Below are 26,792 nucleotides of genomic sequence, written 5' to 3'. Positions count from 1 at the left end.
CAGCAAATCCCCCCAGGCATTTCTACCAGGAGGGGCCTCTGGGAGCTGGGAGCTCCCCCCTTGCTGCAAGCCCTCCTGGGAAGCGCAGCCCAGCCCTGACCGGAGGCGAATACCTGCGCAGGGCAAGGTCTCCCCACGCTGGGTGCCAGCGGCCGGGCACGGGGCCAGGCTGGGTGCGGAGGGACGGGGTGGGCACGAGGTGCGTCCCGGCCGCCAACCCCGCCGGGCTGGGTGCAGGAGGGACGGGACGGGGTGGGGACCCACGCTCCAGCCACGTGCCCTCCCGGATCGTGCATCCCGCCGGATGCCGCGGGGCACGGGAGACCGGGATCCCCTCGCCGTGCCAGGGAACCTCCTACCTAGCGTGTCAGGATGGAACTGGGGGGGGTTGAAAACACCCACTCCCCAAGCACCGACCCCCACCGTCCCCGTGCCTCGATTTCCCCCCATTGCAACCTGTGCACAGGGGCAGGGTTCGGTGCGGCGTGGCATGCCCCGCTGATGCCCCGCTCCCTGCCCGCAGGGTCCGGCCAGCCCGGGACGCCGCTGAGCACCACATGAGTGGCAGAGCAGGATGGCCAGCGAAGCGAGGATGGGGGAGACCCCGCCGAGGGTGGAGGAGAGCCCAGGAGGCAGCGCAGGACGCCCGGGGAATGGAGAGCAGCGGGATGGTCTTGCCCCGAAGTACCGCTGCTGAACTGGGACTTCCAGGCTGCCCGGAGCCCGGCAAGCTGAGCTATGGAACGGAGAAGGGGTGTTCCTGGAGGGGCTCCGAGGGATGCTTGGGGCCGGGTCGGGAGCTTGCCGGCGGCCAGCTGGGCTGCCCCTACCCGCCGGCCCCACCGTGCCTGCGGGACGCCTTGTGCCGCCCCAAGGATGGAGCTGAGCTCCCGCCGCTGCTGCCGCCCAGGAACGGGCAGCCCAAGGCGGGCTGGGCTGAGCCCTGCAAGGAGCACCCGGGGCCACGGTGGGCTGAGGCCGTGCTGGCCCCCCTGGCCCTCTACAGCCACGCGTACCACCGCTACCCCTCGCCCTTCCCGGGGCCGGAGAGCCAGCGCCCCGGCACCACCGGCAAGCCCCGCGCCGCTGTAGGAGACGGGGCCGGTGACTCCCCGGCTTTCCGCCACTGCCCCTTCCTCCTGTCCTCGCTGCTGCCCACCGTACCCCCAGCTGACCCCCCGTTTGGTGGCGGGGGGCCGGAGGGACCGGGGGCGATGGGCGACGGGCGTTTCGCCGGCGTGGACTGGCGCCTGGGCTCCTACGCGCCCGCCTGGGGCCAGCCGCTCTACCTGGGGCTCCCGCCGAGGTGCAAGGCAGCTCCGACCCCCTTCGACGACTGCTCCGGCTCAGGGAACAAGGTAGGTAACCCCGGACGGCCGTGCCGGTGCCCGGTTCCGACGGCGGCACAGCTCTGGCTCCCAGGGCCTGGCTCCGGAACGGGGATGCTTGGAGCTCGGCTCTCCGGTGCGCCCAGGCTCCCCTGGGTGACGATGGGCTCCAGCCTCAGCTGAACCCGGCTGGGAGCGGCGGGTTGCGAAAGGCGATGCTGGCACCCGCACCCAGGGCAGGGCCGGGCTGCACCCGGCGTCGGCGGTCCCCGAGCGGGCTGTAGCCCCCCACTCTCTCCTGCAGCTTGGCAGAGGGGTCCCAGCCCCCCGAAGGATGGGGCAATGCACCCCTGGGGGGGGGATGATGCTCTCCTGGCCCGGGCAGCCCCGTGGCGTGGTGCAAGCCCCCGGGCTGAGTCACGGCGGCGGAAGCCGTGGCACGGAGGCGGCGAGAGGCAGAGCTGCCAGCCCGTGGGTGCGCCCGTCGCACCCCGTGCCGCTGCGGCTCCCCATTCCTTTCCCACGCGGGCAGGGGTGACACGGGCACCCCACGGACTTGGCTACCTGGGACTGGAAAGCACCGGGCAGCTGCCCAGCTTGGGAGGGTGGTGGTGGGAAACTGAGGCACGGCCAGGGGATGCTCCCCATCACCACCTCCCAGTGATGTGGGTGATGGAGGCAGGGACGGGCACCCACATCTGGGGTGACACCAGCCTTGACAACCCCTCTGCTCCCCTCCAGGAGTTTTACCCGAAGAAGGAGCCTGGCTTCCACCCCCCGGCCAAGGACCAAGCGCCATCACAGCTGCTGGGCAAGGGGCAGGACAGAGACAGGGAAGGGGAACCGGTGGTGCCGGAGCTGCCGGGAGCCCCGTGGAGGGATGGCCGAGCAGGGGCCAGCTCGGTGGTGCCCGCTCCCCATGCCCGCACGCCTCCCCCCGGCACCAGCCACCCCCTCTTCCTCCTGCAGCCCAGCGCAGCGGGGGGCTGCGGGGGTCCCTGGGTGGGCACGCGGCCCCACGCCGCTGATTTCCCCCCAGAACTGGGGCCAGGACGGCCCTCTGAACCCAAAGATGAGCGCCTGGCATACCAAAGCCTCCAGCCCGGCTCGCCGCTGGGACCAGAGGAGCCCGACCCATCGCCTCCGCTTACGGACGGGCAATACCCGATGGCCCATGCCAAGCCGGAGCCGCCCCCGGCTTGCCTCTGCACCACGCCGGGCTGCGATGGGTGCCCGGGGGTGGGCTGCGGGGTGCTCGGCCCTTTCGAGCCCACCCTGGGCAACCCTGGGGGCCGTTTTCCATGCCCACCCACCAACCACACCAAGCTAAAGAAGACCTGGCTGACACGGCACTCGGAGCAGTCGCTGCCGCGCTGCAAGGCTCCCCGGCGGGACGGTGGCCCGGAGCCGGCCGGTGAGGGCAAGCGCTCGGCCAAGCGCCCGCACGGCACAGCCGACGGACCCCGCGCTGCCGGCGAGGGTGCCGGGGCAGCCAAACGGGGCGCGAAGGCCACCGAGCACGTGGCCACGGCATGCCTGGGTGATGGCACGGAGAGCGGAGGGGACCCGGAGGAGAGGAGGATGGAGCTGGGAGAGGGAGGTAAGGTGTGGGGGGGTGCACCGTGGGGCAGGGGAGAGGGCGGTGGCAGCACCAGATCCCTGGGGAAGTTTGGCATCCCGGTTCCCGGCGCCCGCAACACGAGGTGTGAACACGTGAAGGCTGGGAAACCTGCTGTGCTTGGGGTTTTCCCAGTATGGCTGGGTCTGGCAGTGACTCCCAGGGCAGGGATGTATAGAAATGCCCCTCTGGGGCAGCGTGGCACCCTCAGGTGCGATGCCCGGGGTGGGTGGCAAGCGTTGTTGCTGGGTCAGAGCCTTCCTTGGCGAGGTGCCGGTGCCTCAGCCCTGACCTCTGCAGATCTCCAGCCCTACTTTCCAGCCCTACTTTCTGGCCCAGTTTCCAGTCCCTGCCATGGCGTGCCAGTCCCTCCCGGCTGGTGTGTCCCCATGCACGGTGTCCCAAAGCACCTCCCGTCTCCCCCAGACTCGCCGAGCCATGCTGGCCCGGAGCTGCGGGAGCCGTGGTGCTTGCAGAGCGTGCCCTGCACCGACCTGCCCGAGAGCATCCCCCGGTGCTGTGCCTGTGCCGCCCGGGCCACGGGGGACCCCAAGGGCGAGGAGGAGGAGGAGGAAGATCCCCCCGAGAGCACCTGCAGACTGCTGCATTTCCGTAGGTAAGCCTGGGGCTCCTGAGGAGCTCACAGCCGTGGCCAGGGTGATGCATGTCGAGATGCATGGAGCATCCTATCCTGTCACCCTGCTTTGGAGCATCCTCTCCCATCTCCCCAACTTAGAGCATCCTCTCCCATCACCCCGCTTTAGAGCATCCTCTCCCATCACCCTGCTTTGGAGCATCCTCTCCCATCTCCCCAATTTAGAGCATCCTCTCCCATCTCCCCAGTTTAGAGCATCCTCTCCCATTACCCTGCTTTGGAGGATCCCCTCCCATCTCCCCGGTTTAGAGCATTCTCTCCCATCTCCCCAGTTTAGAGCATTCTCTCCCATCTCCCCGGTTCAGAGCATCCTCTCCCATCTCCCCAGTTCAGACCATCCTCTCCCATCACCCTGCTTTGGAGCATCCTCTCCCATCACCCTGCTTTGGAGCATCCTCTCCCATCTCCCCAATTTAGAGCATCCTCTCCCATCACCCCACTTTGGAGGATCCCCTCCCATCTCCCCAGTTTAGAGCATCCTCTCCCATCACCCTGCTTTGGAGCATCCTCTCCCATCACCCCACTTTGGAGCGTCCTCTCCCATCTCCCCGGTTTAGAGCATCCTCTCCCATCACCCCACTTTGGAGCATCCTCTCCCATCTCCCCGGTTTAGAGCATCCTCTCCCATCACCCCACTTTGGAGCGTCCTCTCCCATCTCCCTGGTTTAGACCACCCTCTCCTGTCTCCCCACTTTGGAGCATCCCCTCCCGCCCCCTCTTTCCCGCAGGTTTGCCTTCGGGGACGGCGGAGAGCTGGGTGTCGATGGCTTCTGCACCCTGGGGGAGACGGAGGGGGACACGCTGCGGCTGGAGGCAGCCGGCCCCGAGCGAGGGAACAGGAGTGCGGGCAGCAGCCTCTGCCTGGCCAAATACTTGCTGGGGGTCCTGGGGGACCCCTTCTGCCAGGCCGTCCGCAGGGACAGGGACGTGTGGCCGGGAGCCCCTGGCAGGCCCGAGGGTAAGTGGGGACCGGGGTGTTGCGGGGGGGGGGGGGACACTGGGGGCACAGGGGAGGCTGAGAGCCGTGTTTCCCACAGGGGTGACGGCCTGGAGGCGGGGGGAAGGAGCCCCCCAGTTCTGCGACGCCTGCCAGCGTGGCTTCTTCAACTCCCACTGGAGCTGCGCCAGATGTGGCTTCCAGCTGTGCCCCGACTGCCACCGCAGCAGGCGGGAGGCTGACGGCCACGGTACGGGGATGGGGGGGGGGGGGGGGGGCTTGAAAAGGGGGTGTCAGCCCCGCGGGGACTTGGCGGGGACAAACGCACCCTCTCTCTGATGCAGAGGGTCCGGCACGGCTACCTGAGTGCATCCCTGGGCAAGACCACCACGTCGCGTCCCTCGTCCCCACGCAGTTCGTCCCCACTCGCGGTGAGTGTCCCCCCAAGCCTTGGACCCCCCCCCCCCAAGCCGTCTGCTGCCCGGGGCTGACCCGCATGTCCCCATTTGTCCCCAGTCCTGACCCGGCTCTGGAAGCAGCTGCACGAGGTTCGGGCTAAGTTTGGCATCGAGTCGCGTTGTCCCTGCGGGGAGGGGGCTGCGGAGCGGAGCCCGGCGGAGCCCCCGGGGAGCAGGCAGGTATGGGGCGGCGGGGGGGCTGTGGATGGGAAGGAAAAGGGGGTGCAGGTGCACCCCAACCCCTGCAATAGGGTGCCTGCGGGGGGGGTTTGTGCATGATGTTGGGGAGGGGACCCCCCCCCTGGGGAGGGGGGATGTGGCTCCCCCCAGGATGCCTGCATGGACTGGGGTGTTTCAGGAGCCGATGGGGGCTGCGGTGCCCCCCCCCCCACCCAGCAGTGATGGCCAAGCCAACACCTCCCGGCCCATCAAGGAAGGTAGGGCTGGCTGTGGCCCCCCCCCGCTGCGGACACAGCCCCGCTCCAGGGGGGGTCAGGGATGCTGCATCGCATCCCTTACGGGGTGCCAGGTGGGGGGGTGAAGGAGGACACGGGCAGCCCTGACCCCTTTCTCCCCTGAGCAGAGAGTCCCGAAGGGGCACCACCATCACCGGGGCAGCCCCCCCCCCGGGGGGCCGTGCAGACCTCCACCCTCTGCGACCTCCTCGCCTCCACCGCCGTCAAGCTGTGCCTGGGGCAGGACGGGGTGCGCATGGCCTTCGCCCCCGTCTCGCCCGCCTTGCCCAGCGTGAGTCCCGGGGTGGGCTGACCCCCCCCCCCCCTCCCACCCCTTGATAGGGCTGGGGGGTGGCCAGGGTGGGCTGATGGGGATTTCCCCCCCCCCCACCTTGCATCCCCTCCCCGTTCCCAGGACAACCGCCTGACCAGCATCCTGGACAGCATCATCGCCCGTGTGGTGGAGAGGAAGATCCAGGAGAGGCAAGCGGGGGGCGAGCTGAGCCCCCCCAGCCCCCCTGGTCCTCCCGGCCCCCCCGTCTCCCACTGCATCCTGGCACCCAGCGGGCTGCTCTGGCTGCACGACCCCGGCCACGCCAGCAACTACAAGCTCTTCCAGGACCACTGGCGGAGGGGCCAGGTGAGACCCCCCCCCTCCTTCCCTGGGGATGCACGGGTGGCACCGCGGAGCCCCCCCCCGCCCCCCTCCCCAACCCCGGCCCTGCTGAGCCCCAGCTGCCCCGGCAGCCCGTCCTTGTTTCAGGGCTACAGAAGAGGCTGGAGGGGCGGCTGTGGGGGCCGGAATCCTTCCGTCCGGCTCGGGGGGAGCAGGCGGTGGAGGCGGTGAACCTGCGGGCACCACCGGACCGCGTCAAGATGAGCAGCCAGGAGTTTTGGGACGGCTTCGCCGCCAGCGCGGGTAAGCGTGCAATGAGTTTGTGGGGTCTCAAGTGTGATTTCGGGGCGGGGGGGTGAGCCAGCCCGAGCATCCCTCCCTCCGCGGGTGGTGCCCAGCGGCGTGACGCCCGCATCCCCGTGTGCGATGCCGTGCTCCCTCCCGCAGCATCCCCAGAACCGGAGCAGGGCGGTGGGGACCTGCTGAAGCTGGAGAGTGGCTTTGGGGACATGGAGGTGTGCCGGTAGGTGACACCAGAGGCTTCACCAGGGTGGGTTCCCCCCTCCCTGGCCGCCCGGTACCCCCTCCTCTTTGCCGGTTGGGTGCCAGCCCCCCCCGCAGCCGCGGGACGCATCCCGATGTGGGATGCAGCGAGCAGGGCTGGGGGCACCGAGGCGGCTTTGCCAGCACCGGTAGCCGGTGCCCCGGCCTCAAACACCGCGCCTGTGCCGCAGGGCCACCAACCTGAGTGCCAGCCTGCCGCTGCCGGAGTACTGCGGGGCCCACCGGCCACCTCAACCTGGCTGCCTACCTGCGGGGCCAGCGAGGCCGGCGCTGGTTGCGCCCGCGTGTCTGCGTGGCTTACGGTGAGTGCCACCCGGCAGGACCGTGGTGCCCGGGGTGGGGGAGTGAGCTGGGGTCCCCCCACCCATGACGATGCTCGCCTCTCGCCCACCGCCCCGCTCCCGCTTCCAGGCGTGCATCCCCGGGACCGGACCATCGGGACCAAAAACCTGACGGTGGAGGCGGCCGACTCCATCAGCGTCCTGGTGCACGCCGCGGCGTGGCTGCCCGAGCGGCCGACGGCACGGCAGGGTAAGGTGGGAGCATGGAGGGGGTCCCCCCACCCCAGCCCCCCCACCCTGACCCCCCCTGAGCAACCCTTTACCCACAGACCTGCTCCTGCAAGCCGACGAGGATGGCGTGGATGCACTGCTGAAGGAGCGGCTCCGGGATGCCGGCAGCCGGCCCGGTGCCCTGTGGCACATCTTCCGTGCCGAGGATGCCGGCCGCATCCAGGATTTCTTGAAGAAGGTGGGTGCCATCACCCCCCCAGAACGGCCCCAGCCCCCCCCGACCCCTGGCTCTGCTCACCCCCGGCTCTCCACAGACGTGCGAGGACCAAGGGCAGGAGGGGGCGGCCACGGCGGAGCCCCCCCACCCGCTACCTGGACCTCTCGCTGCGGAGGCGGCTGCGCGAGGAGTGCGGGGTGAGCTGCTGGACCCTCCTCCAGTTCCTGGGGGACGCGGTGCTGGTCCCCGCTGGGGCTCCCCACCAGGTAGGCAGCTCTGCAACCCCCCCCCCCCCCCCCACCCCAGCTATTTGGGGTGCCGCTGTGCCAAAGCCCCCTGGGGAAACTGAGGCACGGCTGAGCCCCGGCCCCTGATGTCGCCGTGCCACGGGCAGGTGCAGACCCTCACCGGTACCATCAGCGTGGAGCAGCGGTTCCTTTCGCCGGAGAATGCCACCCGCCTCTGGGACCGCAGCACCGATCCCCCCGGGGCTGCCCCCCAGCTTCGTGCCCAGGTGAGTGGGTGGCGATCTGGGGGCTGTAGAGGGGGTCCCGGTTTGGGGTGCACGGTGCTGACCCCCCCCCTCTTTCCACCCTTGCAGCTGGACGGTATGATCTTCTCCGCTGTGCGGGAGGCGGTGGGAGTCCTGCGGGGCTGCAAGTGAGGTGGCGGCGGCGGCACGCCGGGAGGATGCTCGAACAAAGCCAGCGCTGCCGGGCACGGCCACGGCCGAGATGCCACGGGGAGCCGGAGCCGGGCACCTCTCGCTTGGTGCTTTGCTCCACGATCACCCGGGGAGGCTCAGGGTGGGAGCCGGGCAGCCGGGGAATAAAGCGTCTGCAGCGTGCCGGGGCTGCCGGCACCACCAGCACCCGCCTCGGCGTCTCCCTCCTGTGCAGCATCAGCCCCCCCTCGCCCCCACCCGCGGTCAGGGATGTTCGGGTGGGGTGGCAAAGCCGGGGTCTGGCGGTGTGCCCTGACGGCTCCCAGCCCTTGGTGACTGGCTGAGGGCCACTGGTGAGATGAGTTTGGCGCGGTCTCTGCGCTGGCAGCCTCAGAGAGAACTGGAAAAAATCTGGACATCGCGTCTCGTCGCTGTCGAGAGGTTTGGGGTTCCAGGGTGCAGCTCCATCCTGCCCTGCCCCGGGAAAGCAACCGGACCAAAGCCCCGTCCCAAGGACAGAAACAACCCCATCCACAGAGCACGGTGCTCCGAGTGCCGGGGTGCAGGGGAATCGCTCTGCACCGCGCAGGACCATTGCCTGGAGCTGCCCTAATGATAATGGGGGAAAATGGGCTTGCCCCACACCCCGGGCGGTGCACAGGGCCTCAGTCCTTGCACGCTGCGCCCTGTGCCAGCCGCACCGTGCAATACGCACCCTGCACTGCACAGGGCCACATGCACTGCGGGAGACGTGCGATTAACAGCGTGCAATTAACACCGTGCAATTTGCACCGTGCAATGGGGACCGTGCAATCGGCACCGTGCAATCGGCACCGCGCAATTAATTAACACCGCCCAATTAACGCCCCCAGCGCAGGGCGCGCCACGCATTTTTCCACGCCCCTCCCGGCCCCTTTAAGCCCAAACCCCGCCTCCCGAACCCTGCGGAGAAGTGGCGGCAGGACTAACCAATGGAAAGCGAGCTGGCCTGGCGGGGTGACCAATGGGCGGCGAGCGGGGGTGGGCGGGGACCGCGCGGCGGAGCCCCGGGGACGCGGTGAGTGCCGCGGCGCATGCGCGCAGGCAGGCGGGGCGGGCGGGCGGGAGGGGGGGGCTGCAGGCGCCCTGCGCCCCTTCCCTCCTGCACCCCCCAAACCGCCCCCCCTCGCACCCTGCAGCCCCCCCTCAGCCCCTTCCCCCGCTGCACCCTGCAAACCCCAGCCTCTCCCCTTCCCGCACCCCGCAGCCCCCCAAACCCTCGCTGCACCCCAAAGCCTTCCCCGTTGCACCCTGGCAGCCCCCCCCAAACCCCTTCCCCTACTGCACCCCCCCCCCCAAAAAACCCACGGCCTAGACCCAAGCCCTCCTCTGCTGCTGCTCCTCTCGGCGCACCCTGCAGCCCCGCAGCCCCTTCTCCCGCTGCCCCCCGCAGCCCGGCACCCCCGTTCCCAGCCCAGCCCCCCGGCCTCGCACCCTGCAGCCCTCCTCGCCTTTCCCCCATCGCGCCCTGCAGCCCAGCTCCCCCCCCTGCAGCCCGGGGTCCCCCCCGCCTTTCCCCCCGTGCGCCCCGTTCTCCGAGCAGCCCTTCCCCGGGAGCGCCCTGCAGTCCAGCACGCCCTGGCCCCCACGGCCTGCCGATTCCTCCCCCCGGTCCAGCCCCCCGTGCACCCCGCTGCCCGGCGAGCCCTTCTCCTACCCCGGCCCGGGCATCCCCCAGTCGAGCAGGCCCGTTCTTCCCAGCGTTCCCCAGTCTAGCCGCCCCTTTCCCCCCAGCGTCCCCCAGTCCAGCAAACCCTTTCCCCCCTACCTCCTCCAGTCCAGCAAACCCTTCACGTATTTCAGCTTCCCCTGTATCCTGCAGTCGAGCCAGCCCTTCCCCTACCGCAGCCCCCCCCGCATCCCCAAATCCAGCGAGCTCTTCCCCTACAGCCCCCTGTACGCCCTGCAGTCGAGCCAGCCCTTCCCCTACTGTGCCCCCCCATGCCTCCCCCAGTCCAGCAAGCCTCTCCACTACCGCAGCCCCCCCCGCCTCCCCAAGCCCAGTGACCCCTTCCCTTACTATTTCCCTTCCTACGCGCTGCAGTCGAGCCAGCCCTTCCCCTCCTGTGCCCCCCTGGGCGTCCCCCAGTCGAGCAGACCCTTTCCCTACTGCACCCCCCCCTGCATCGCGAAGGCCACCGAGCTCTTCCCTTGCTACGTCCCCCCCCCAGCCCAGCAGATCCTTCCCCTGTTACACCCCCCTCCACGTCCCCCAGTCCAGCAAGCCCTTCCCCTCCAGCACCCCGCCGGCACTGGGAGACCCCTTCCCTCATTGCACCTCCCCGTGCACCCCGCAATCGCCGGACCCCCTCCCTCACCGCCTCCTCCAGCCCAGCCAGCGCCGGGGCTCCCTGTCCCCCCGCCTGCACGTCTGGGGGGTGCCCTCCCCACCCCAAAACCCCGCTACCCCCTGAGTGGGTGCCTGAGGGCTCTGCTCCCCCCCCCCCCCTTCCCCATCCAGCCTGAGGGGCCCCCCCCCCACCCCGGTCCCATGGGGGAGGCTCCGGTGCCGGAGCTGGATGCGGTGCTGGGTGGCAGCGGTTGGGACGTGGGGGCGAGCTTCGAGGGTCCCCCCCCACCCACCGGCCCCATCCGCCTGGGGAGGAACGCCTGCTACGTCGTCTTGGCCGTGCTCTTCAACGAGGAGGTGAGGCAGCCCCCCCGCGGGACCCCCACCCCGGTGCCACCCGGTGCCCACCCGACCCTCCTCCGTCCTCCCCGCAGGACAGGGTGCTGCTGGTGCAGGAGGCCAAGCCCGAGTGCCGCGGGAGGTGGTACCTGCCGGCCGGGAGGATGGAGCCCGGCGAGAGCATCGTGGCTGCCATGCGGAGGGAGGTGAAGGAGGAGACGGGGCTGGAGTGCGAACCCCTCACTTTGCTGGCGCTGGAGGAGAGGGGGCCGGCGTGGATCCGCTTCGCCTTCCTCGCGCGCCCCACCGGTGCGTGCCCGGGCCGTTTGGTGCTCTGAAGGGGTGTGGGAAGGATGCGGCTCGCTTGACGCATTCCCTGCCAGCCCTGTGCCGGGGCATCCGTGTTCCCTGCCAGCCCCATGATGGGCACCAGTGTCCCCCGCCACCTTTGTGCCGGGGCATCGCCGCTCCCTGCCGGCACCGCCACCGGTACCGCCATCCCCCCCCAAACCCCGTGCTGGGGTATCGGTGTCACCTATCAGCCCCGTGATGGGGTCTCGGTACCCCCACCAGACCCGTGACCGGGCACTGGCACCCCCTGCCAGCCCAGCGCCGGGGTCCTGCTGTCCCCCACCACCCCTGTGCCGGGGCATCGCTGTCTCTCTGCCCACAGGTGGGACCCTGAAGACCCTGGAGGAGGCTGACGCCGAGTCTCTGCAAGCGGCGTGGTGGGCCGGAGACCCCTGCGCCCTGCCGCTGCGAGCCCTGGACATCCTGCCCTTGCTGGACCTCGCCGCCCGCTACCGCCGCGGCCCCCCGCATCCCCCCACGCTGCCGCGGGAGCTGCCCTGCGCCCTGCTCTGCTTGCGGCTCCTGGTGGCCTTCGCCAACGACGCCGGGGACCTTTGGGTCCTGCTGGGCACCGCCGGGACCCCCCACCTGCCCGTGGTGGCCTGCGGCATGTCCCCGGCCGAGCTCCGCGGGGGTCTCCGCCTGCCCGTGCTGCGGCTGCTGCGGGACTGCCTGCCGCCGGACCCCCGCCCGGGACCCCTGGGGTTGCTGGGGCTGCAGCACCGGGCTGGGGGTCCCGGGGGGGCTGACGGCATCTGTTTCAATGTGCTGCTGAGCATCCCTCCCGGCAGCCCTGGGGCTGCTGCCCCCCCTGAGCCGTGTGGCCCCGCTTTCCGCTGGTGGCACGTGGAGGAGGAGAGCCTGAGGGGCCAGATCCTGCAGCGGCTCCACACCGTGGGCACGGTGCCCATCCGCAGCTAGTGCCCGGTAAGCCCCGGCAGCCCGGCTTTGGGCACGGGGGGGGGGGCAGCTGGGATACGTACCCAGGGGTCCTGCTTGCAGTGCCAAAGGCGAGAGGCCCCCCCCGCCATGGCTGCGGCGATGTTTTGGGGCAGGAGACGGTGCTGTGTCCTGGCCGAGGCGGGGCTGAGAGCCAGCCAGAGCAGAAATAAACCCGGCTGCTGCTTCTTGCATCCACCTGGCTGCGGCTGAAAGAGGGGGGGGGGCGGTGGGGGCAAGGGAATGGGGAGCTCGGTTTTGGGGGATGCTTGGGAAAGGGGACGGGCACAGTATAGATGGCAGGGGCACAGCATGTGGTGCTGAGCTCACGGCTTTATTGTAGCAGAGTCCCATCACCCAGGGGACACGGTACCTGGCTTTGTGGGGTTCGGGGTGCACCATCCCCACGAGGCAGGAGCCACAAACACACACACACACTCACACACACCACCACCCGCCCCCGCCGTGCCCCAGAGCTGGGGGAGATGATTGAGTTCTTGCAGCCGAGGGGGTGGCATCGCCCCACGCAGGCAGAGGACAGCACCGTGCCCGCGCATCCGATTATTGCCAAAAAAAAAAATCCTGCTTGAGGTTGGTGGGGGCTCGGGGCAGCTCCGACATGGGGCAGGGGGAGCAGGAACCCACCACCCAGGAGGAAATGCAGCATGGTTCACATCATCGCACCCAGAGGGGCCGCATCCTGCACCGGGGAGGTGGCATCACCTCCGGGTTGGCCAAGGCGGTGGCAAAGGACTCTGCGCCTCCTCTTCCTCCTCGAGGCTAGTGTCCTTCTTGGGGTGCCACCGCCATGCCCGGCTACTGGGGACGTGCCGGTCCGAGCAGGGCCACCGGAGGCTACCAGCACATGGCTTGGGCCATCCCCAGTGGCCACTGTACCCCAGCCAAAGAGGGGGTGCTCAGCGGGGAGGCTGGGGAGCCGCAGCTCAGGGGGGCCCCTCCGGCGGTCCCTTGACCAGGGCGATGGCAGCCAGCTCCTTGCAGAACTCCTCCAGCACCACCACTCCCTTGAAGAGCATCGCGTGGTCCATCCTGCGGGGAGATGAGCAATGGGGTACGCCCCCCCTCAAAGGGCATGCATTGCCCCCATCCCTTGCCCCCCCCCCTCAGCACTTACTGCTCTCCGGGCACCAGCCCCATGAGCTGCCGTCGCACCAGGAGCAGCTTGGCCCTAAAATGGGGCACACGCTGGAGCCGCTGCATCAGGTCGCCAATCACCTGCGCGGGAGAAGGGGGAAGAGTCAGGTCCCATTTCGAGGGGGTGTCCCTGTCCCGTTTCACCCCCCAAACCCCAGCAGGTGACATTACCCTGACGAGGACGGAGAAGAGCGAGCGGCAGCCGGGTGCCAGGTTGAGGTAGGGGTCCAGCAGGTACTCGTGGAGGTGGGGATGGGGGAAGGCGGCCAGGCGGGACAGCACCGAGGTCACCTGCAGGTTCAGGCTGTAGGGCTGGGGCAGCGGGGGGGGGGAATCCTCAGCAGGAGCCGGCATGGCTGATCCCCCCCACCCCGGGATCCCCTGAAAGGGACCTGAGCCCATCCCTACCAACGGGAGCTCGGTGGCTGCAAATGCTGCCGATGCTCTCAGCCACTTTACCCCCACTATGGGGGTCCCGGACCCTGGAAAGAGGTTTGCTACTCTCCGCTGTAGGTCCCTGGTGCTGGCAATAACCAGGGGAAGCCAAAGCATCCTCTATTCAAACACACCCCCCCAGCCGAGACAAAGGCTGTGCCAGCCTGGAGAGCCTTTGGGGCAAAAGCCCCCCCAGCCGTGCCAAGGCAAGGGGCAGAGCATCGTCCCCAGCATCCTGACCGGCCACCCCCGTACCTGGTCCAGGATCCGGGTCATCCGGTCAAACAGAACCTTGAGGAAATGGCCCTCGTAAAAAGCCGTTTCGGGGTAGCAGGCATCGAGGGGTCGGGGGGCCGGGGGCCACCCCCACGGGGCCGCGTCGGCACGGCACGCCTGGACCTGGCAGGGGGGGTGATGGTGGGTGAGAGCCGGAGCAGGGGGTCACCACCACCGGGGATGGGGACCCCCCCCGACCCCGTAGCCGCTCACCATGCCCAGGGCATCGTGCACGTAGGTGTCGTAGCCACCTTCCTCCATGCACGAGGACGTCTTCGCCTCCTCGGGGACCAGGCAGAGGAAGCTGGAAGAGAGGGGAGAGCGATGGGGAGGGGGATACAACTCCCCCCCCCATGCTGGAGCAGCCCCTGCAAATCCCTACCTGCTGACCACCTCGCTCACTTGCCCCTTCCCCGACGGGGCTGATCCCGGCAGAGGCTTTTTTGCCGATCCAAAGCCGGCATCTGGGAAGCCATCGGTGAAATACGGATCCTCCTCCAGGTCCCTGTGGGCCCAGCGCAGGGGTGTTAGCTGGGTGGGCACCAAGGGGCTGCCCCCCTCCTCGCCCTGCCCCGGTCCCTCTCGCTCACAGCCCATCCTCGTCGGGGTCCGGCTCGGGGGGGTCCGCGCTCGTCGGGCACGGGGGGACTGCGCTGCAGGTAGCCCCTCGCCTGTAGGTTCCTCAGCGCCAAGCTGTGCGCCACGTGCTCGTGGGGTTTCCGCAGGAGCTCCTCGAAGAGCCGCAGGCTGGCCAGGCTGATCTGCGGCACGGCGAGCGGGGTGAGACCCCCCCCCGGCGCTGCCCCTCGGCATCACCCGTGTCCCGGACCCACCGTGTCAGGATGGGGCTCACCTCGTCGGAAAGGTGGTTGCAGCGGTCGATGAGCTGGGTGCGCAGAGGGTGGGGGGTATCCCCGGGGGTCTCGGGGTGCCGGTCTGATCCCAGCAGGAAGAGCACGAGGCAGCGGAGAAGGGGAGGCGAGCGGATCTGCCGCACCGTCCCCGTCAGCACGGCCGTGGCGCTGAGGACGTCGAGCTCGGACCTGCCGGGGACAGGGTGGGATGCTGCGAGGGGTGGGATGCTGCAGGCACCACAGCGTCTCACAGGAGGGAAAAAGGAGGCGCAGGCGAGGGGAACCCCACGGTCCCGGCCCCAAAGGGGGTCCTTGATAGACAAACTCTCCCCCCGGCTGCTGTCTCGTGCCTCAGACACTCACATCTGCAGGAGCTGTGGCTGCAGGATGCCCTGGAAAAACTTTTCCTCCACAGCCTCGGTGATGGCATCCGCCACGACCTGTGGGTGACGGTAGAGGCTGAGCCGCGGTGCGGGCAGGGGGCTGCCCGTGCTCTGCAAGGCCGGCCGGGTGCTCCTTACCGGGTGGGCGCCCATCACCAGCTCATCGAGGTAGTCCAGCCAGCCGAAGAAGGCAGCCAGGTTCTCCTTCCCCGGGAAAACCCCGTCGCCGGCAGCATCACCCTGCGACCTGCACGGGGTAGAGGACGTGGGGCTGCGGCAAAGCCTCGGCGGTGCCCGGGGATGACCCTGCCCGGCGCCCACCTTACCTCCAGCTGACCCTCTCCAGGGCGAGGACGTCGGCGGGGTCGGTGGAGGTGGGCACGGCGCTGTAGAGGTCACAGAGATGCTCCGTCAGCAGCTGGCACAGGGTGCTGCTCCGCACCAGGCAGGCAGCAGCCGCCTCCTGGGCGAGCCCGACGAGCAAGAGCAGGTTTTCCCGAGCCTTCAGCGCGACCCTGCTCTTCTGCGAGGAGGAGGAGGAGGAGAGAGGCAGCGTCACACGACCGGCGGTGCCCGCCGTCCCCTCCTTGCCAGCCCTTTCCCCCTACCTTGCTCTTGCACAGCCCCATCAAAGACGTGATGAGGTTGCTGTCCCTCCGTGGCGGGGAAGGCTCGGCTTGGCGGGGGCTGGCAGCGGCGGCGGTGCCCGAGGGATGCTCGGCACCCTCTTCCACGGGGCTGGCTGGCAGCTCCTGGGCTCTCCTCCCGTTCAGAATGCTCTTGCCCTGGAGAGGAAGAGGAGCAGCAAAGCATCGTAGCCACCATCTTTCTCCCACTCACCCCGAGGAGCTTTCCGGTGGGGATGGAGCCGCAAAGCACGTGAAAAAGCTCAATTAAATGAGCCAAACCCCACAGATGACCCCATACGTGTCCCACCAGCACAGGGACGGCCGAGGGCTGCTCACCTCCAGAATGTATGCCAGCAGGGTGGGATCCTGCTTGATCTTCGTGCAGAGGACGGCCACGAACTGCGCCTCTTCCTTCTCCACGCCGGAGCCCAGGCGGTCACCGCTGAGCTGGAGCAGCTTCTGGCAGGGCAGGGAGAGGGATGCTGGGCTGCTGGCGGCTCTCCCGCCCTGCCCGGGTGCAGCAGTGCCGCCCCGTTACCGCGGGCATCGGTTCCCGGCAGCGTTTGGCAGGGATGGTGGCCAGCCCCAGCACACAGCATCGCCGGTGGCACCGCCGGCTGGGACCTCCCGCCGGCCCCCCGACAAGCCCCCCGGCGCGGGGGCTCACCTGCACCGGTCTGTGCACGTTGAGGTAGTGCAGGAGCGGGTGCTGCACCTGGCCCAGCACCCGGCTGAAGAAGAGGAGGACCTGCTGCCTCATCCCGGGAGGATACTGGGAGGGAGATGGGGAGAGGCATCGGTGAGAGCCCAGTTACCTGTTTCTGTACCCGATTACCCTGTAATTGCCCCAAATTGCCTGCCGGGTCACCCAGCAGTCAGTGTGGGTGGCTTACAAGAACACTCTCAGCAGAGACCCCGGTTTTGCTCCCCCAAAATGATCGAAATGGGCCCACGGACCCCCCAGTCCTCCCACCTGCCCCAGGCTCCTCTCCCTTTAGCAATTAGGGATTGAACTTTCTTGCAGAGAAAAAACCAGGGGGATTATTTCCCCTTTTCCCGCTGCTACAATGCTAGCGATGGGGACTTAAAGCCCAGCACCCCAAAAAACCAAATCCTCACGGCCACAGAAGGGCCAGCACACGTTTCTGAAGCCCACACTGCGCTAGCATTTGCTTATGTTTGAATAAAAGGGTATTTATCGGGAGCTTCATTATTATTAACAACAAAGGAACAGCAGAGCGGTTATATTTGGGCAATATTTACTTCGAGAGGGGGCTGTCTAAAAACACTTTGTCCTGCGAACCCAAGCAGCCATGTGCCAGTTGTGCAAACAGGCTGGCAGTGTGAAAAACACCCTTCCCGCACACGCAGGCATGTGATGGGGTGCAAGAGCCGTTTGGAGGAGCAGCAAAAAGGATCCCAATGGGGATCTTACACCAAGCAATCCAGCCCCCCCTAAAAAAAGCCAAGCACCCCGACCAGCTCGCGCTCCACAAACTCCCGCTGCCCAGCTGGAAGAGCTTCAAAATGAACATTACTGAGCAGCACCACGCAAAGCAGCTGGAAAAGGCTGTGGGTGCTGCAGTGCGGGGGGGCTTGCCCCCCCCCCAAAGCGGTGCCTGTACACCCACCTCCGCCTTGCCCAGCGTGCTGAGGGTCTCCAGGACTTTGTGCTGCAGCAGGTACTCGAGGCACGGGCCGGCTTCTCCCGCCGGGTGCTGCTTCTCCTCGTACACCAGGATGTCCAGCATCTGCTTGAGGCGCCAGGGGATGTCCGTCTGTCTGGCGGGGACGCTCTCATCTGCGGACACGGGAATCGGGAGCTCCGGCATTTCCCCCCCTCATGTCCCCCCCCGCAAGGCACCGGCAGCGTGCCGCCGGGCTCGGCAAGGGATGCGATGCACGGTGGGGTGCTCGGGTGGAAATGCGGGGTGCTCGCCAGCAGCACCCCGAGCCGTGCTGGCCCAGAATCCCTCTCCACCGTCGCTGGCGGGGACGACGCTAGATGGCAATGTGATGGTGGAGTCCCAGCAGCACTCGAGTTTTCTCCTTCCGCTCATGGCCTAGCAAGCTGCCGGCCGTCCCCGCCGGGACCGGAGCTGTGGTCGGAGGTGCCGGCTGTCCCGGTGGGCTGTGGGGTGCTGCCTGGCACTGCCAGCCCTAGAGACCCTCCGGCATGGCCCAGGAGGGGAAGGGGTGGTGGGGGTCAAGCGGGAAGGACCGAGATCCTGCCGGGGAAAGGGCTGAAGCTCTCCAGGCCCTGTTTTTAGTGCTCCCGGAGCGCAGCGTGTTCCCAGAGAGGGACGTGCCCCAGCCTGCAGACGCTCCCATGAGCATCCGCACCCACTCAAACCCCCCTGCGCTGACCCCACCGGTGTGCGGGGAGGTTCGGGGCCAGGCAGGGCCAAGCACCCGGCTGGATAATTCCTCCTGGGGTACGGGAAAGGGTGTCCCGTGCCAAAGCCCCGCATGCCAGGTCAGCTGCACTGGGGTCGGCGCGGTGCCCTGTTAATGCATGGGGTCCCGTCCCAGGGCACGGGGTCCCGTTCCAGGGCACAGGGTCCCGTCCCAAGGCACAGGGTCCCCCTCCCTGGACACAGGGACCTTATTCCCAGGCCATAGGACCCTACCTTAGGGCACGGGAGCCCTCTCCCAGGAGACGAGGACCCTGTTCCCACAGCATAGGGACCCCATCCTAGGGCACAGGGACCCCTCTCCCCGCACCCCACTCACCCGTGGCCTCCAGATAGTAGCCGGTGATACCCTTCCAGTGCTCGGTGAAGGCTTCCAGCAGGTCCACGCTGGGCTCCCGCTGCACACACCGAAGCCAGGGTCAGGGGTGCACAGAACCACCCCCCGCTCCTCTCCTCGCTCCCGGTCCCACCGTACCCCCCCCGGCCCCCCGCTCACCGTCTCCACCACTTGCTGCAGCAGCGCGCCCAACCGGCTCAGCATGGCTGCGCCCACCGGGCACCGACCCCGGTCCCGCTCCCGGTGCCGGTGCCGGTCCCGCTCCGCTGCTCCCCGGCGCGGCTCCGCTGCGGTGGCTCCGCCCGGCGGCGGGCGGGGAGGACGGCCCGGTCGCGGTACCTCCCCCGGGAGCTCCCGGCTCCCGGCTCCGGCTGGGTTTGGGAAGCAGGGGACGGAGGGGTGGGATGGGGATGGGGTGGGGGGGGGGGGGGGGGAAGCGGGGGGAATTGCGGGGAGGGAAGGGGGGGGCGGCTGGAGGGGTGTTGGGGCTGGGGGGGGGTTGGAGGAGTATTTGGGGTGGAGGGTTTGGAAAGGTCCCTTAGACCTAAAATTGCTCCGGGGGGAAGCCCTTGGGGGGGGGGGGGACCCCCCGTGCACCGGGACGGGGACAGCCCCCCCTGCAAACCTCGCACTGGGATGGGGACAGCCCCCCCCCTCCCCAGGACAAGAACAGCCCCCTCCCCAGCTCACCTCTTCCCACAGCACAACCCGGTAGAAGCCAAGTTTTACCATTTTTTTTTTTTTTTTTTTTTTTTTAATCCTTAAAAAAACCCAACATGTTTCTACAATTAAAAACAAGCCATGACAAACACAGCTGCTGGAAAGCAGCCCAGGGCCCAGCCTGGGTCCCGCCAACTCCAGGGAAGGTGCAATTAAGTGCCCCAAGCAGCCCCCAGCTGCGTGTCCCCCCCCCAGCTTGCCTGGTCCGGGGTGTATCCGCACCCAGCCCTGTGAGCGGGTGTCCCTGGGTGGGGGGGGACGGACGACTGGGGTGCTGCCGGTGCACCATTTTGACCAGACCCGCATCAGGGACAGAGCCAGCAGCTCACGAGGTTGCAACCATGAAATCTGTGCCCCAAAACCAAGGTGCTGGGATGGGCAAGAAGGCAGCGAGCCTTGCAAGGGGCTCGCCACCCTCCAGCCCTCATGCCAGAGAAACTAGAAACCCACAGACGGAGAGTTTATATGTATATATATATATAAAAAAAATAGATGTGCGTAGTTGTAGCATTGATATTGATGGTTAAAAAACAGATACCAGGCTGGTCCTGCACGATCCACGTGCAGCCCTACGTTCTGCTGAGAGGTGCCCGGTCCGGCAGGTACGTTTGCGTGTCGGGGGCTGCCCCGGGGCCGCTGCAGCACTGGTCACATCGCAGACTTCATCTCCCACTCCTGGAGAGCGGCCAAGACGGGTGGTCAACCCCCTGCATCCCACCGCCACGTGTGGTACCCGGCTCACCTTAACTCTGCCCACCCCACGCAGGTCCCGGACGGTACCTTTCTCTTCTGCAGCACTTTTCCCTTTTCGACGAGGACCGGGGAGGGAGATGGCTTCAGGGCACTCTTTGCCGAAGCGGTGCGCTTCAACAGCGGCGTGAGGAATGAGCCCTGCCGGAAAAACGAAGCGAAGAGAGGGCGATGCCTGCCCTCCTGAACCCTTCATGCTCCCCGCAGCCTCTGCCCGTCCCCAGTGTCCCCCCCACCTCGTAGCCGGCCGAGCTGGCGGTAGCGGCGATGTGACCCTTCAGCGACTTGCCAATGGCCAGCAGGTTCATCTCGGAGCCGGCTTTCAGCCTGCCCTTCATGCGGCAGGCCCTCTCCAGCTGCCCCACCTTCTCCTCCAGTTTGGGGAAGGCTCTCTTCCCTGCAAGGACAGCAGGGGCACTGCCAAGCCCGGGTACCCCTCGACCCCGCCGGCTGCTCGGGCAAAGGCCAGGCACCCCCCGGCAAAGGGGCAGATCCCCTCCGCGGTCCTACCGATGAGAATATCCAGCCCGTCCCGAGCCCCTTTCCTCTCGGGCAGCGTCAGGGTGCGCTGGGACTGGGAGAGATCCCTGCTCCGGAGCTCGGGGCTCACCTTCGCCCGCTGCGGGCTGGCAGCCCTGTCCCGGAGAGCTGCCGCCGATGCTGGGGAGGAAGGGCAGAGGAAGGATGCTCAGGAGGAAGGGCAGAGGAATCGCGGCACACCACCGTGCTCGTGGGCACCGCAACCTCCATCCAAGGGCTGGGGTGCACCAGGGGACCCCACTGCTCCCCTGGATGGAGCATCCAGCCCCCGCTCACCTGCGCTGCCCAGGGCATTGCTGCAGGCACCGGCGGGCAGCGCAGACACGGGTCTCTTGCGCTGCCCCGGCACTGCTCGGTCCAAGCTCTGCTGCTGTGGAAAGAAGCCCGGGAGAAGCCCGTGGGCAAGCGGACGGTGGGAGCCCGTCCCCCTCACCCTGGAGCTTGCATGGGGGGGGGGGCCAAGGTGCATCAGCGGAGGTTACCAGCTGCTGCAGGCGCTCCACATTGGAGTAGAGGTGCTTGGGGACCTCGGTCGGTGGGAGCTGCCCGAAGGGGTCATCCATGTAGGCGTTGGGGGTCGGGACACGGCGCAGCAGCAGCCCACTGCAAGAAGGAGGGGGGTCCCATTACTGCCTGCGGCCCCGCAGCAGAGCAGGAGGGCTGGGGCCAGCCGTGCCCCGGCCAGCGTCTCCTTACCCCGCAGCAGGGCAGCTGCTGGCATCGCCCAGCTTGGGGGTCTCGGTGGGGGCCCCGTCGCCGGCTGGCTCCCCTCCTCCCCTGGCCCGCAGGGTCTTCAACCAGGCTTCCCTCTCCTCATCCGAACAGGTCTGGCATGGGGCAGAGGGTCCAGGCTCAGCGGGTCTCCCCCCCGGCGAGGGACACGATGGGTGCTGGGGTGCCGCGGCGGTTGCTCACCTGCAGCAGGGCGAGCTCCCGGCCCCGCTGGGCGATGCGGATGCGGAGGCGCTGGGGGGACCCGGCGGCCGCCCCCGGGGAGACCTCGCAGCCCTCCAGCCGCAGGGCGCAGACGGGGCGCTGGGCACCGCCGGGCTCGGGGAACATACGCAGGGCTCCCTGCCGCACCGCACACCACAGCCGCTGCCACCGCCCGCGCAGCCGCACCGCCAGGAAACCTGCGGGTGCATCCCCCATCAGCAGTGGCACGGGGTGCAGGGACACCCCCTCGTCCAGGTCCCCACGCGCAGCACCTCCTTTAGCATCGTCTCCGGGCCGGGGGCTGCGGGCAGGGCTCTGCTGGGAGCAATCCTCCTCCTCCTTCTCCTCCTCCCTGCTGAGCTGGGACCCGGCAGCCTGAGAACGGAGATCCAGAGAGCCCCATCCCCAGCGGGTTTTAAGCCCCCTGCACCCTGACCCCCACCCTACGGCAATTCAACCCTCCCCAGCATCACCCAACGGGGACAGCAGGACAGGGAATCGGGGCGTTCTCTCGAGACCCCTGGCAGCCCCTTTCCCGTGCCTGGGTTTCCCGGGGGAAGGACAAGCGGCTCACCCTGCCGAGCCTCGAGGAAGGTGATGCCGGGATGCTGATGGCTGCCAGCCCGCTCGGGGCATCGCTGCTGACCTCTTCGATCACCTGCCGAGGGAGAGGGGGAGTGCTGCAGCCCCGGGCTCCCGCTCCCCCTTCTAACAGGGTTCCAGATACCCCCCAGATGGGAGAGGAGCTGGGGACAGACAGGGTCGTCCCCGGCCACTTTGGGAGCACCCCGGCGGGGCTGCGTCCCCGTTTTCTCCCTGCCCACCCCTCCCTCCTGCCCACGCAGAGCTCTGCCAGGCTGCAACACCTCCAAACCTTCCTCCAGTCCTCAGCCTGCTGCCGGCTCTGGAAGCCGATGACCAGCGCCTCGCCCGCCGTCCCCGTCACCTTCAGGCTGTGCGGCATCTTCTTACCACGCTTGGCTTTGTAGGCGACGCGGCAGCCCCGTAGGTCCAGCTCCAGCACCGGCTGCGGGTCGGCGGCACACCTGAAGCACTACGGAAGCGCGGCGGGGTCGGCAGAGCTCGGGGACCCGCTCCCACCCTCCATCCATCTTCCTCCAGCCTCTCACCAGCAGCACATGCTCCCGGACGATGAAAAGCTGCTTTGCCCACTGCCCCAGCCAGCGCTTCCTCCAGAGAAAGCCGCAGAGCTGCGCTTCGGGGCGGCCGAGGGGCTCGGCATCGGGGCCGGCAGCCGGCGGCCGCCGCAGGTAGTGGGCACGGTCCGTCACGCCATCCTCATCCTCCCCGTACGACTCGTAGTGGCTGCTGTCGGTGTCGGCACCGCCTGAGAGCCGGGAGGGTGTCAGGGTGCTGGGCGTACGTGGGTGCTGGCGAGGGGGTGCGGTGGGGTGCTCACCGGAGCCAGTGCATCTGCCGGGGCCGAGGGGTTCGGCATCTTCGTAGGAGTCATCGGCTGGTGGGAATGGCGAGACGCCCGGCACCTTGCTCTGGGGAGAGAAGGGATGCTCTGAAGGTGCTGCCCCCCGGGGTGAACCTCACGGGGTCCCCAAGGGACTGCCGGGGGGCTCTGCCCAGAGCTGGCAGCCGGCACGGGAACCTTCCCGGCCTGGTCGGATGCCCGTGTGAGCAAGGTTGCAGTGCAGGGATGGTCACCGAGTGCCCCTCTCCCATCCCCTGTCCCAGCACAAGCCCCCCCACCGCGCACCTGCAGCCCCCCAACCCCTCCGCCCACCCACCCTTACCCCTCCACGCAGGCTCAGGGTGCTGACCGGGCGGCACTCACAAGCTCTCCCTCCTGTTCCATCCACCATCCTGGTTCCTGGGGAGAAAAGCGGGACCGGCAGCCACGTGCCGGGTCGGCGAGGAGCCGGGCATCCCCGGCCGCACACGATGAGCCGCTGGCAGAAATGGGGTGCGGGTCAGAACATGCAACTCACCCGGGCTGGCCCGGCCCTGCGGGGTCCCCGGGGAAGGCGAGAGGCAGCGCATGATCATGTACTCTGCATCCTCTGCTGCGGGGGGAGCGCCCGGTCACAGCCCCGCTCCCAGCCCCTTCCCTGCCGCCCACCGGGCACTAAGCGGGGGGTCGCCCCGTCCCCCCCCCCACCCGCAGACCCGCGCTCACACGGGGGGCTCTGCAGCCGGGAGAGGAGATCGGCCACCGACTTCTTCTTGGCCCGAGCCGCGGCGCTGAGGCTTTCCCGGTCCAGGATGAGCAGGAAGGACCGCAGGTCCGACAGCAGTTTGTCCAGGTCTGCGGGGGACAGGGACGTGCCATCATACCCCGCCAGAGGAGGGTGCAGGCAGGGATGCCTGTCCCCTGCCCGCCGCACTGGGCAGGGCTGGCAGGGGCTCTCCGATGCCCAGCAAACAGACGTGGGGGTTTACGTGCCCCGTGCCGCCGGCCGTGCCCCCGCTCCCGGCACCTGCCCCGGCTCCGCACAATCCCGCTATTGATGGGCCTGGGGTTCCGGGGGAGGATGAGGAGGGAGGAACGAGGACCCACGCCGCTGAAGGCTCCTCTGTGTGCGCTCACAGAGCGGGTTTGTTCCCGGTTGGGCGAGGGGAGCCGTGGCCGTGGGCCACGCCGGGCAGCCCAACGTGCTGCTCCTCCATGCCGCGGAGGAGGAGGAGGAGGAGGAGGCATGGCACATGGGAGCAGCTGATGAAGGCTTCTCCAGGCATGCTGAAAATGCTGAGCATTCACCCGCTGCCCGCTCCAAGGGCAGGGAGCAGGGTCAGGGCTCAGCACCAGCCGGGGACCCCGACCCTGCCGTGCCAGGAAGGAGGGATGGAGCGGGACAAGGAACTGCTTTGTGCCTCCTCGCCCCAGCCGGGGAAGACGGGAATCCCGCACCCTGCGCAGTGGGACGGGACAGCACTGCCTCCATCCCGCAGCCCCCCCGAGGTGGGGGAGACCCGGAGGGCTACGAGCACGGGGAGGGGGTCCCGAATGACGGTGGTCCCCTGAGCTCTGGGTCCGTGCAGGCGTTTCCTCCGATGGAGAAGCATGTGGCAGAGCAGGACCATGCACGGCCCCAGCCTGGCCCCTCACCCCCTTCCCGCAGAGCCCCCTCGCCCTGGGCACCTCCGGCTGCCACCGCAGGAGCCGTCAGATGCCCCCCCGCCCCCCCCCCCCCCCCCCCCCCGGGTCCCTGCCTGCCTTCCCCTGGCTCCTTGCCGCTATGCATCTGGAAGTGGTTTACATCGCTCCGCTCCGGCTGCTCCGGGCTCTGCTCCCTGCTCCCAGCTGGGATAAAATGTTGCAGACCCGCTGTCGAAACCCACTGCCTCCTGGCACGGAGCCTGGCTGTGCCGGCTCCCCCCACGCCACCCCGCTCTGCTCCCAGCCTCCCTCCTCGCCATCCCCCTGCCATTTCCCAACTGGAAGAGGGACAACCCCAGCGAAGCCACAGCCAGCTGGGAATGCTGCCCTGGTGACTCCCCGCAAAGCCCCAGGTGACCCCGGCATCCTCGTGCCCTGCCATATCCCTGCATCCCGCATCGCTCCGGGCTGGCAGGGATGCAACGCGTCCCCAAAGGCAGCGGCAGCCTCCGGGGGAGGCAAGGGGGAAGGAGCCCGCGGTCCCACGTGTGTTACAGGGGACATGGGAGAAGGCCCTGCGGAGGTGTTGGCACGGGGGGGAGCACCGTCCCCCTCCCCAGTGTCCCCAGCCGGGGAGCACACACCCCTGCCCGGGGAGGGGAGAGGAAACATCTGGCAGGGCAGCGAGGCTGAGCAATGCCGGAGCTGGGCCCAAACATCTGGATTTCCCTGGAAACTGGGGAAGGGAAAGGGGGGACCAACTCCCTGGGGGGACCGGCGGGGGGGGCTGGGGCAGGGGCCGGCCGAAGGGTCCCGCGGGCAGAGCGGGAGCGTGGTGGGGGGGATGGGGACTGTCCCTCATGCCCGGTGTGCCTGGCTCTTCCTCTCCCTCCCTTTCTCCTCTCCTCCACCCAGGCCAAATTCCTCGGCAATGACATCTCCGTCCACTCACCCCCCCTCAGCCCTCCCTGCACCCTACCCCTGTGTTCCCCCCCCCGGCCGGCCCTCGATGCCCTCGGTGGGGGCAGGAGAACCGTGCCCGGCGGTGCCCGGCCGTGCCCGCAGCCCGGTTCGGAGCAGGCAGGGGCTGCCCTCATCCATGAGGCCACGCCAGCTGCCTGCTGCCTGGGCCAAGGGAAAGGAGCCGAGATGAAAAACAGCTGCCTCGGTCTCCAGGGCGGGAGGAAAACGCCCCCCAAACACACAACCGTCTCCTAGCAAAGTGCCCTGGTCCCGAGGGACGTGGCCCAGCCCGATGGCATCCTCATCCTCAGAGGAGGAGGAGGAGGAGGAAGGAGAGAGCTGCCCAAGGGATGCCATGGGAGCGCAGGATCCCCGGTGATGCCAGCACCCGGGGGATTCGGGGCTGGCACCTCTGCCCCATGGCCATGTGCATTTTTCTCCGTGTAACGATGGGGAAGAGGTGCCCGGGCTCAGCCCTGGACCCCCGTGGGGTACAAGGGGGAGCAGGGGCTCGGGGTCACCCCAGGGCCCCGCTCCGGAGCTCGGGGTGGCTCTCGCCCAGCATGGGATGACTCAGAGCAGGAGGCTGGAGGCCGCCCCGAGCCTGGAGCTGCTCCTGGCCGCAGCGTGACCCGTCACTGCGGGGAGGCTCTGGGCCACGGCTCGAGGGCGGAGGCGTTCCCCCCCCCCCCCGAGCCGCTGCACCCCCAAATTACCCCAGGGAGGGTGCTGGCAGAAGCCCTGGCATCCCACACCCTGCCACAGCACCGTGCGCTGGCACCCCACCGTGTTCGGGGGCACCCGAGCACCCCATCCCTGCTCTGACACCCCCAGCCCTGACACCCACACCTTGTCCCATGCACCCCTTCCCTCCCCAGCACCCATCCCACAGCCCCACGCACCTTCCCACCGCCCCAGACCCCCACTCTCCCCCTTTTGCACGCTCTCCTCCTTCCCACGCACCCCCTTTTCCCTTCCACCCCCCTTTTACACGCTCGCCCCCCCCCCCCCCGGGCACCCCCACGCTGCCTCAAGCACACTCTCTACCCTCTCTTTCACCCTTTTGCAGGCTTGCACACCCCCCCACCCTGCAGCCTTGCACCCCTTTGCCCCCCCCCCCCCCTCCGTACCTCTCTGCCGGGCCATGGTGCGGGTGCGCTCACATCGCGGCGGGACCGGGACCGGGACCGGGACCGGGACCGGGACCGGGGCAATGCTGGCCCGGCCCGGCTCGGCTCTCACACGCCCTGCGGGCCCCCAGCACAACACAACCCGACCGGGGCGGGGGGAGAGGCGGGGAAGGGCTCCGCATCCTCCTCGGAGCACCACCGCCATCTGCAGGGACCAG

The 26,792-nt window shown here is 68.6% G+C and overlaps 4 protein-coding genes across 11 annotated transcripts; 2 read left to right on the top strand and 2 right to left on the bottom strand.

Annotated features, from left to right (window-relative positions):
- The first annotated feature begins 574 nt into the window (after positions 1-574).
- Positions 575-8,150, top strand: HR (HR lysine demethylase and nuclear receptor corepressor). The gene is given in 21 exon segments (XM_041128446.1): positions 575-613; positions 615-1,358; positions 2,070-2,928; positions 3,373-3,562; positions 4,330-4,559; positions 4,639-4,788; positions 4,883-4,969; positions 5,055-5,176; positions 5,355-5,433; positions 5,580-5,743; positions 5,867-6,091; positions 6,199-6,370; positions 6,515-6,590; positions 6,802-6,850; positions 6,852-6,933; positions 7,043-7,162; positions 7,242-7,381; positions 7,458-7,499; positions 7,501-7,626; positions 7,755-7,874; positions 7,962-8,150. Coding segments are annotated over 21 exon segments (3,879 nt in total). The 3' UTR covers positions 8,025-8,150.
- Positions 8,151-9,012: 862 nt separating this feature from the next.
- Positions 9,013-12,176, top strand: NUDT18 (nudix hydrolase 18). Its single transcript, XM_030036011.2, has 4 exons — positions 9,013-9,081; positions 10,525-10,710; positions 10,788-11,001; positions 11,366-12,176. The coding sequence occupies exons 1-4, from the start codon at positions 9,028-9,030 to the stop codon at positions 11,962-11,964; spliced, it is 1,053 nt and encodes a 350-aa protein (XP_029891871.1). The 5' UTR covers positions 9,013-9,027; the 3' UTR covers positions 11,965-12,176.
- Positions 12,177-12,297: 121 nt separating this feature from the next.
- FHIP2B (FHF complex subunit HOOK interacting protein 2B) lies at positions 12,298-18,803 on the bottom strand. Its single transcript, XM_030035772.2, is given in 18 exon segments — positions 12,298-13,032; positions 13,118-13,218; positions 13,309-13,449; positions 13,828-13,971; positions 14,062-14,152; positions 14,231-14,353; positions 14,439-14,470; positions 14,472-14,609; positions 14,702-14,891; positions 15,066-15,142; positions 15,224-15,332; positions 15,412-15,608; positions 15,694-15,870; positions 16,051-16,173; positions 16,382-16,486; positions 17,346-17,515; positions 18,448-18,526; positions 18,625-18,803. Coding segments are annotated over 18 exon segments (2,148 nt in total). The 5' UTR covers positions 18,670-18,803; the 3' UTR covers positions 12,298-12,926.
- Positions 18,804-19,645: 842 nt separating this feature from the next.
- Positions 19,646-26,724, bottom strand: LOC115350298 (actin filament-associated protein 1-like 2). Of its 8 annotated transcripts, none has more exons than XM_030035773.2 (17): positions 26,575-26,724; positions 23,543-23,689; positions 23,373-23,447; positions 23,178-23,272; positions 22,832-22,922; positions 22,542-22,759; positions 22,286-22,465; positions 21,986-22,069; positions 21,684-21,786; positions 21,391-21,608; positions 21,172-21,302; positions 20,958-21,078; positions 20,752-20,845; positions 20,446-20,595; positions 20,172-20,332; positions 19,966-20,076; positions 19,646-19,860 (listed from the first exon to the last, which is right to left on the bottom strand). In XM_030035773.2, the coding sequence occupies exons 1-17, from the start codon at positions 26,588-26,590 to the stop codon at positions 19,834-19,836; spliced, it is 2,022 nt and encodes a 673-aa protein (XP_029891633.1). In that variant the 5' UTR covers positions 26,591-26,724; the 3' UTR covers positions 19,646-19,833. The 8 variants fall into 8 exon arrangements, with proteins under 8 accessions (XP_029891633.1, XP_029891635.1, XP_029891638.1 ...); XM_030035775.2 differs by having other exon boundaries at positions 20,752-20,842; XM_030035778.2 differs by having other exon boundaries at positions 23,178-23,254.
- Positions 26,725-26,792: the final 68 nt, after the last annotated feature.

The sequence above is a fragment of the Aquila chrysaetos genome, chromosome 13, assembly GCF_900496995.4.
Source record: "Aquila chrysaetos chrysaetos chromosome 13, bAquChr1.4, whole genome shotgun sequence".
Lineage (NCBI taxonomy): Eukaryota > Metazoa > Chordata > Aves > Accipitriformes > Accipitridae > Aquila > Aquila chrysaetos.
The sequence above is the reverse complement of the archived record's forward strand: the minus strand, read 5'-3'. Positions and strand labels throughout refer to the sequence as shown.

Coding starts and splice junctions, on each gene's coding strand:
- LOC115350298 (XM_030035773.2), bottom strand. Junction 22,466..22,541: donor TCCGGGAGCATGTGCTGCTG/GTGAGAGGCTGG, acceptor GCGCTTCCGTAG/TGCTTCAGGTGTGCCGCCGA. Junction 20,846..20,957: donor TGGAGCGCCTGCAGCAGCTG/GTAACCTCCGCT, acceptor TTCTTTCCACAG/CAGCAGAGCTTGGACCGAGC.
- NUDT18 (XM_030036011.2), top strand. CDS start 9,028: ATGGGCGGCGAGCGGGGGTGGGCGGGGACCGCGCGGCGGAGCCCCGGG. Junction 10,711..10,787: donor CCGTGCTCTTCAACGAGGAG/GTGAGGCAGCCC, acceptor TCCTCCCCGCAG/GACAGGGTGCTGCTGGTGCA. Junction 11,002..11,365: donor CTTCCTCGCGCGCCCCACCG/GTGCGTGCCCGG, acceptor CTCTGCCCACAG/GTGGGACCCTGAAGACCCTG.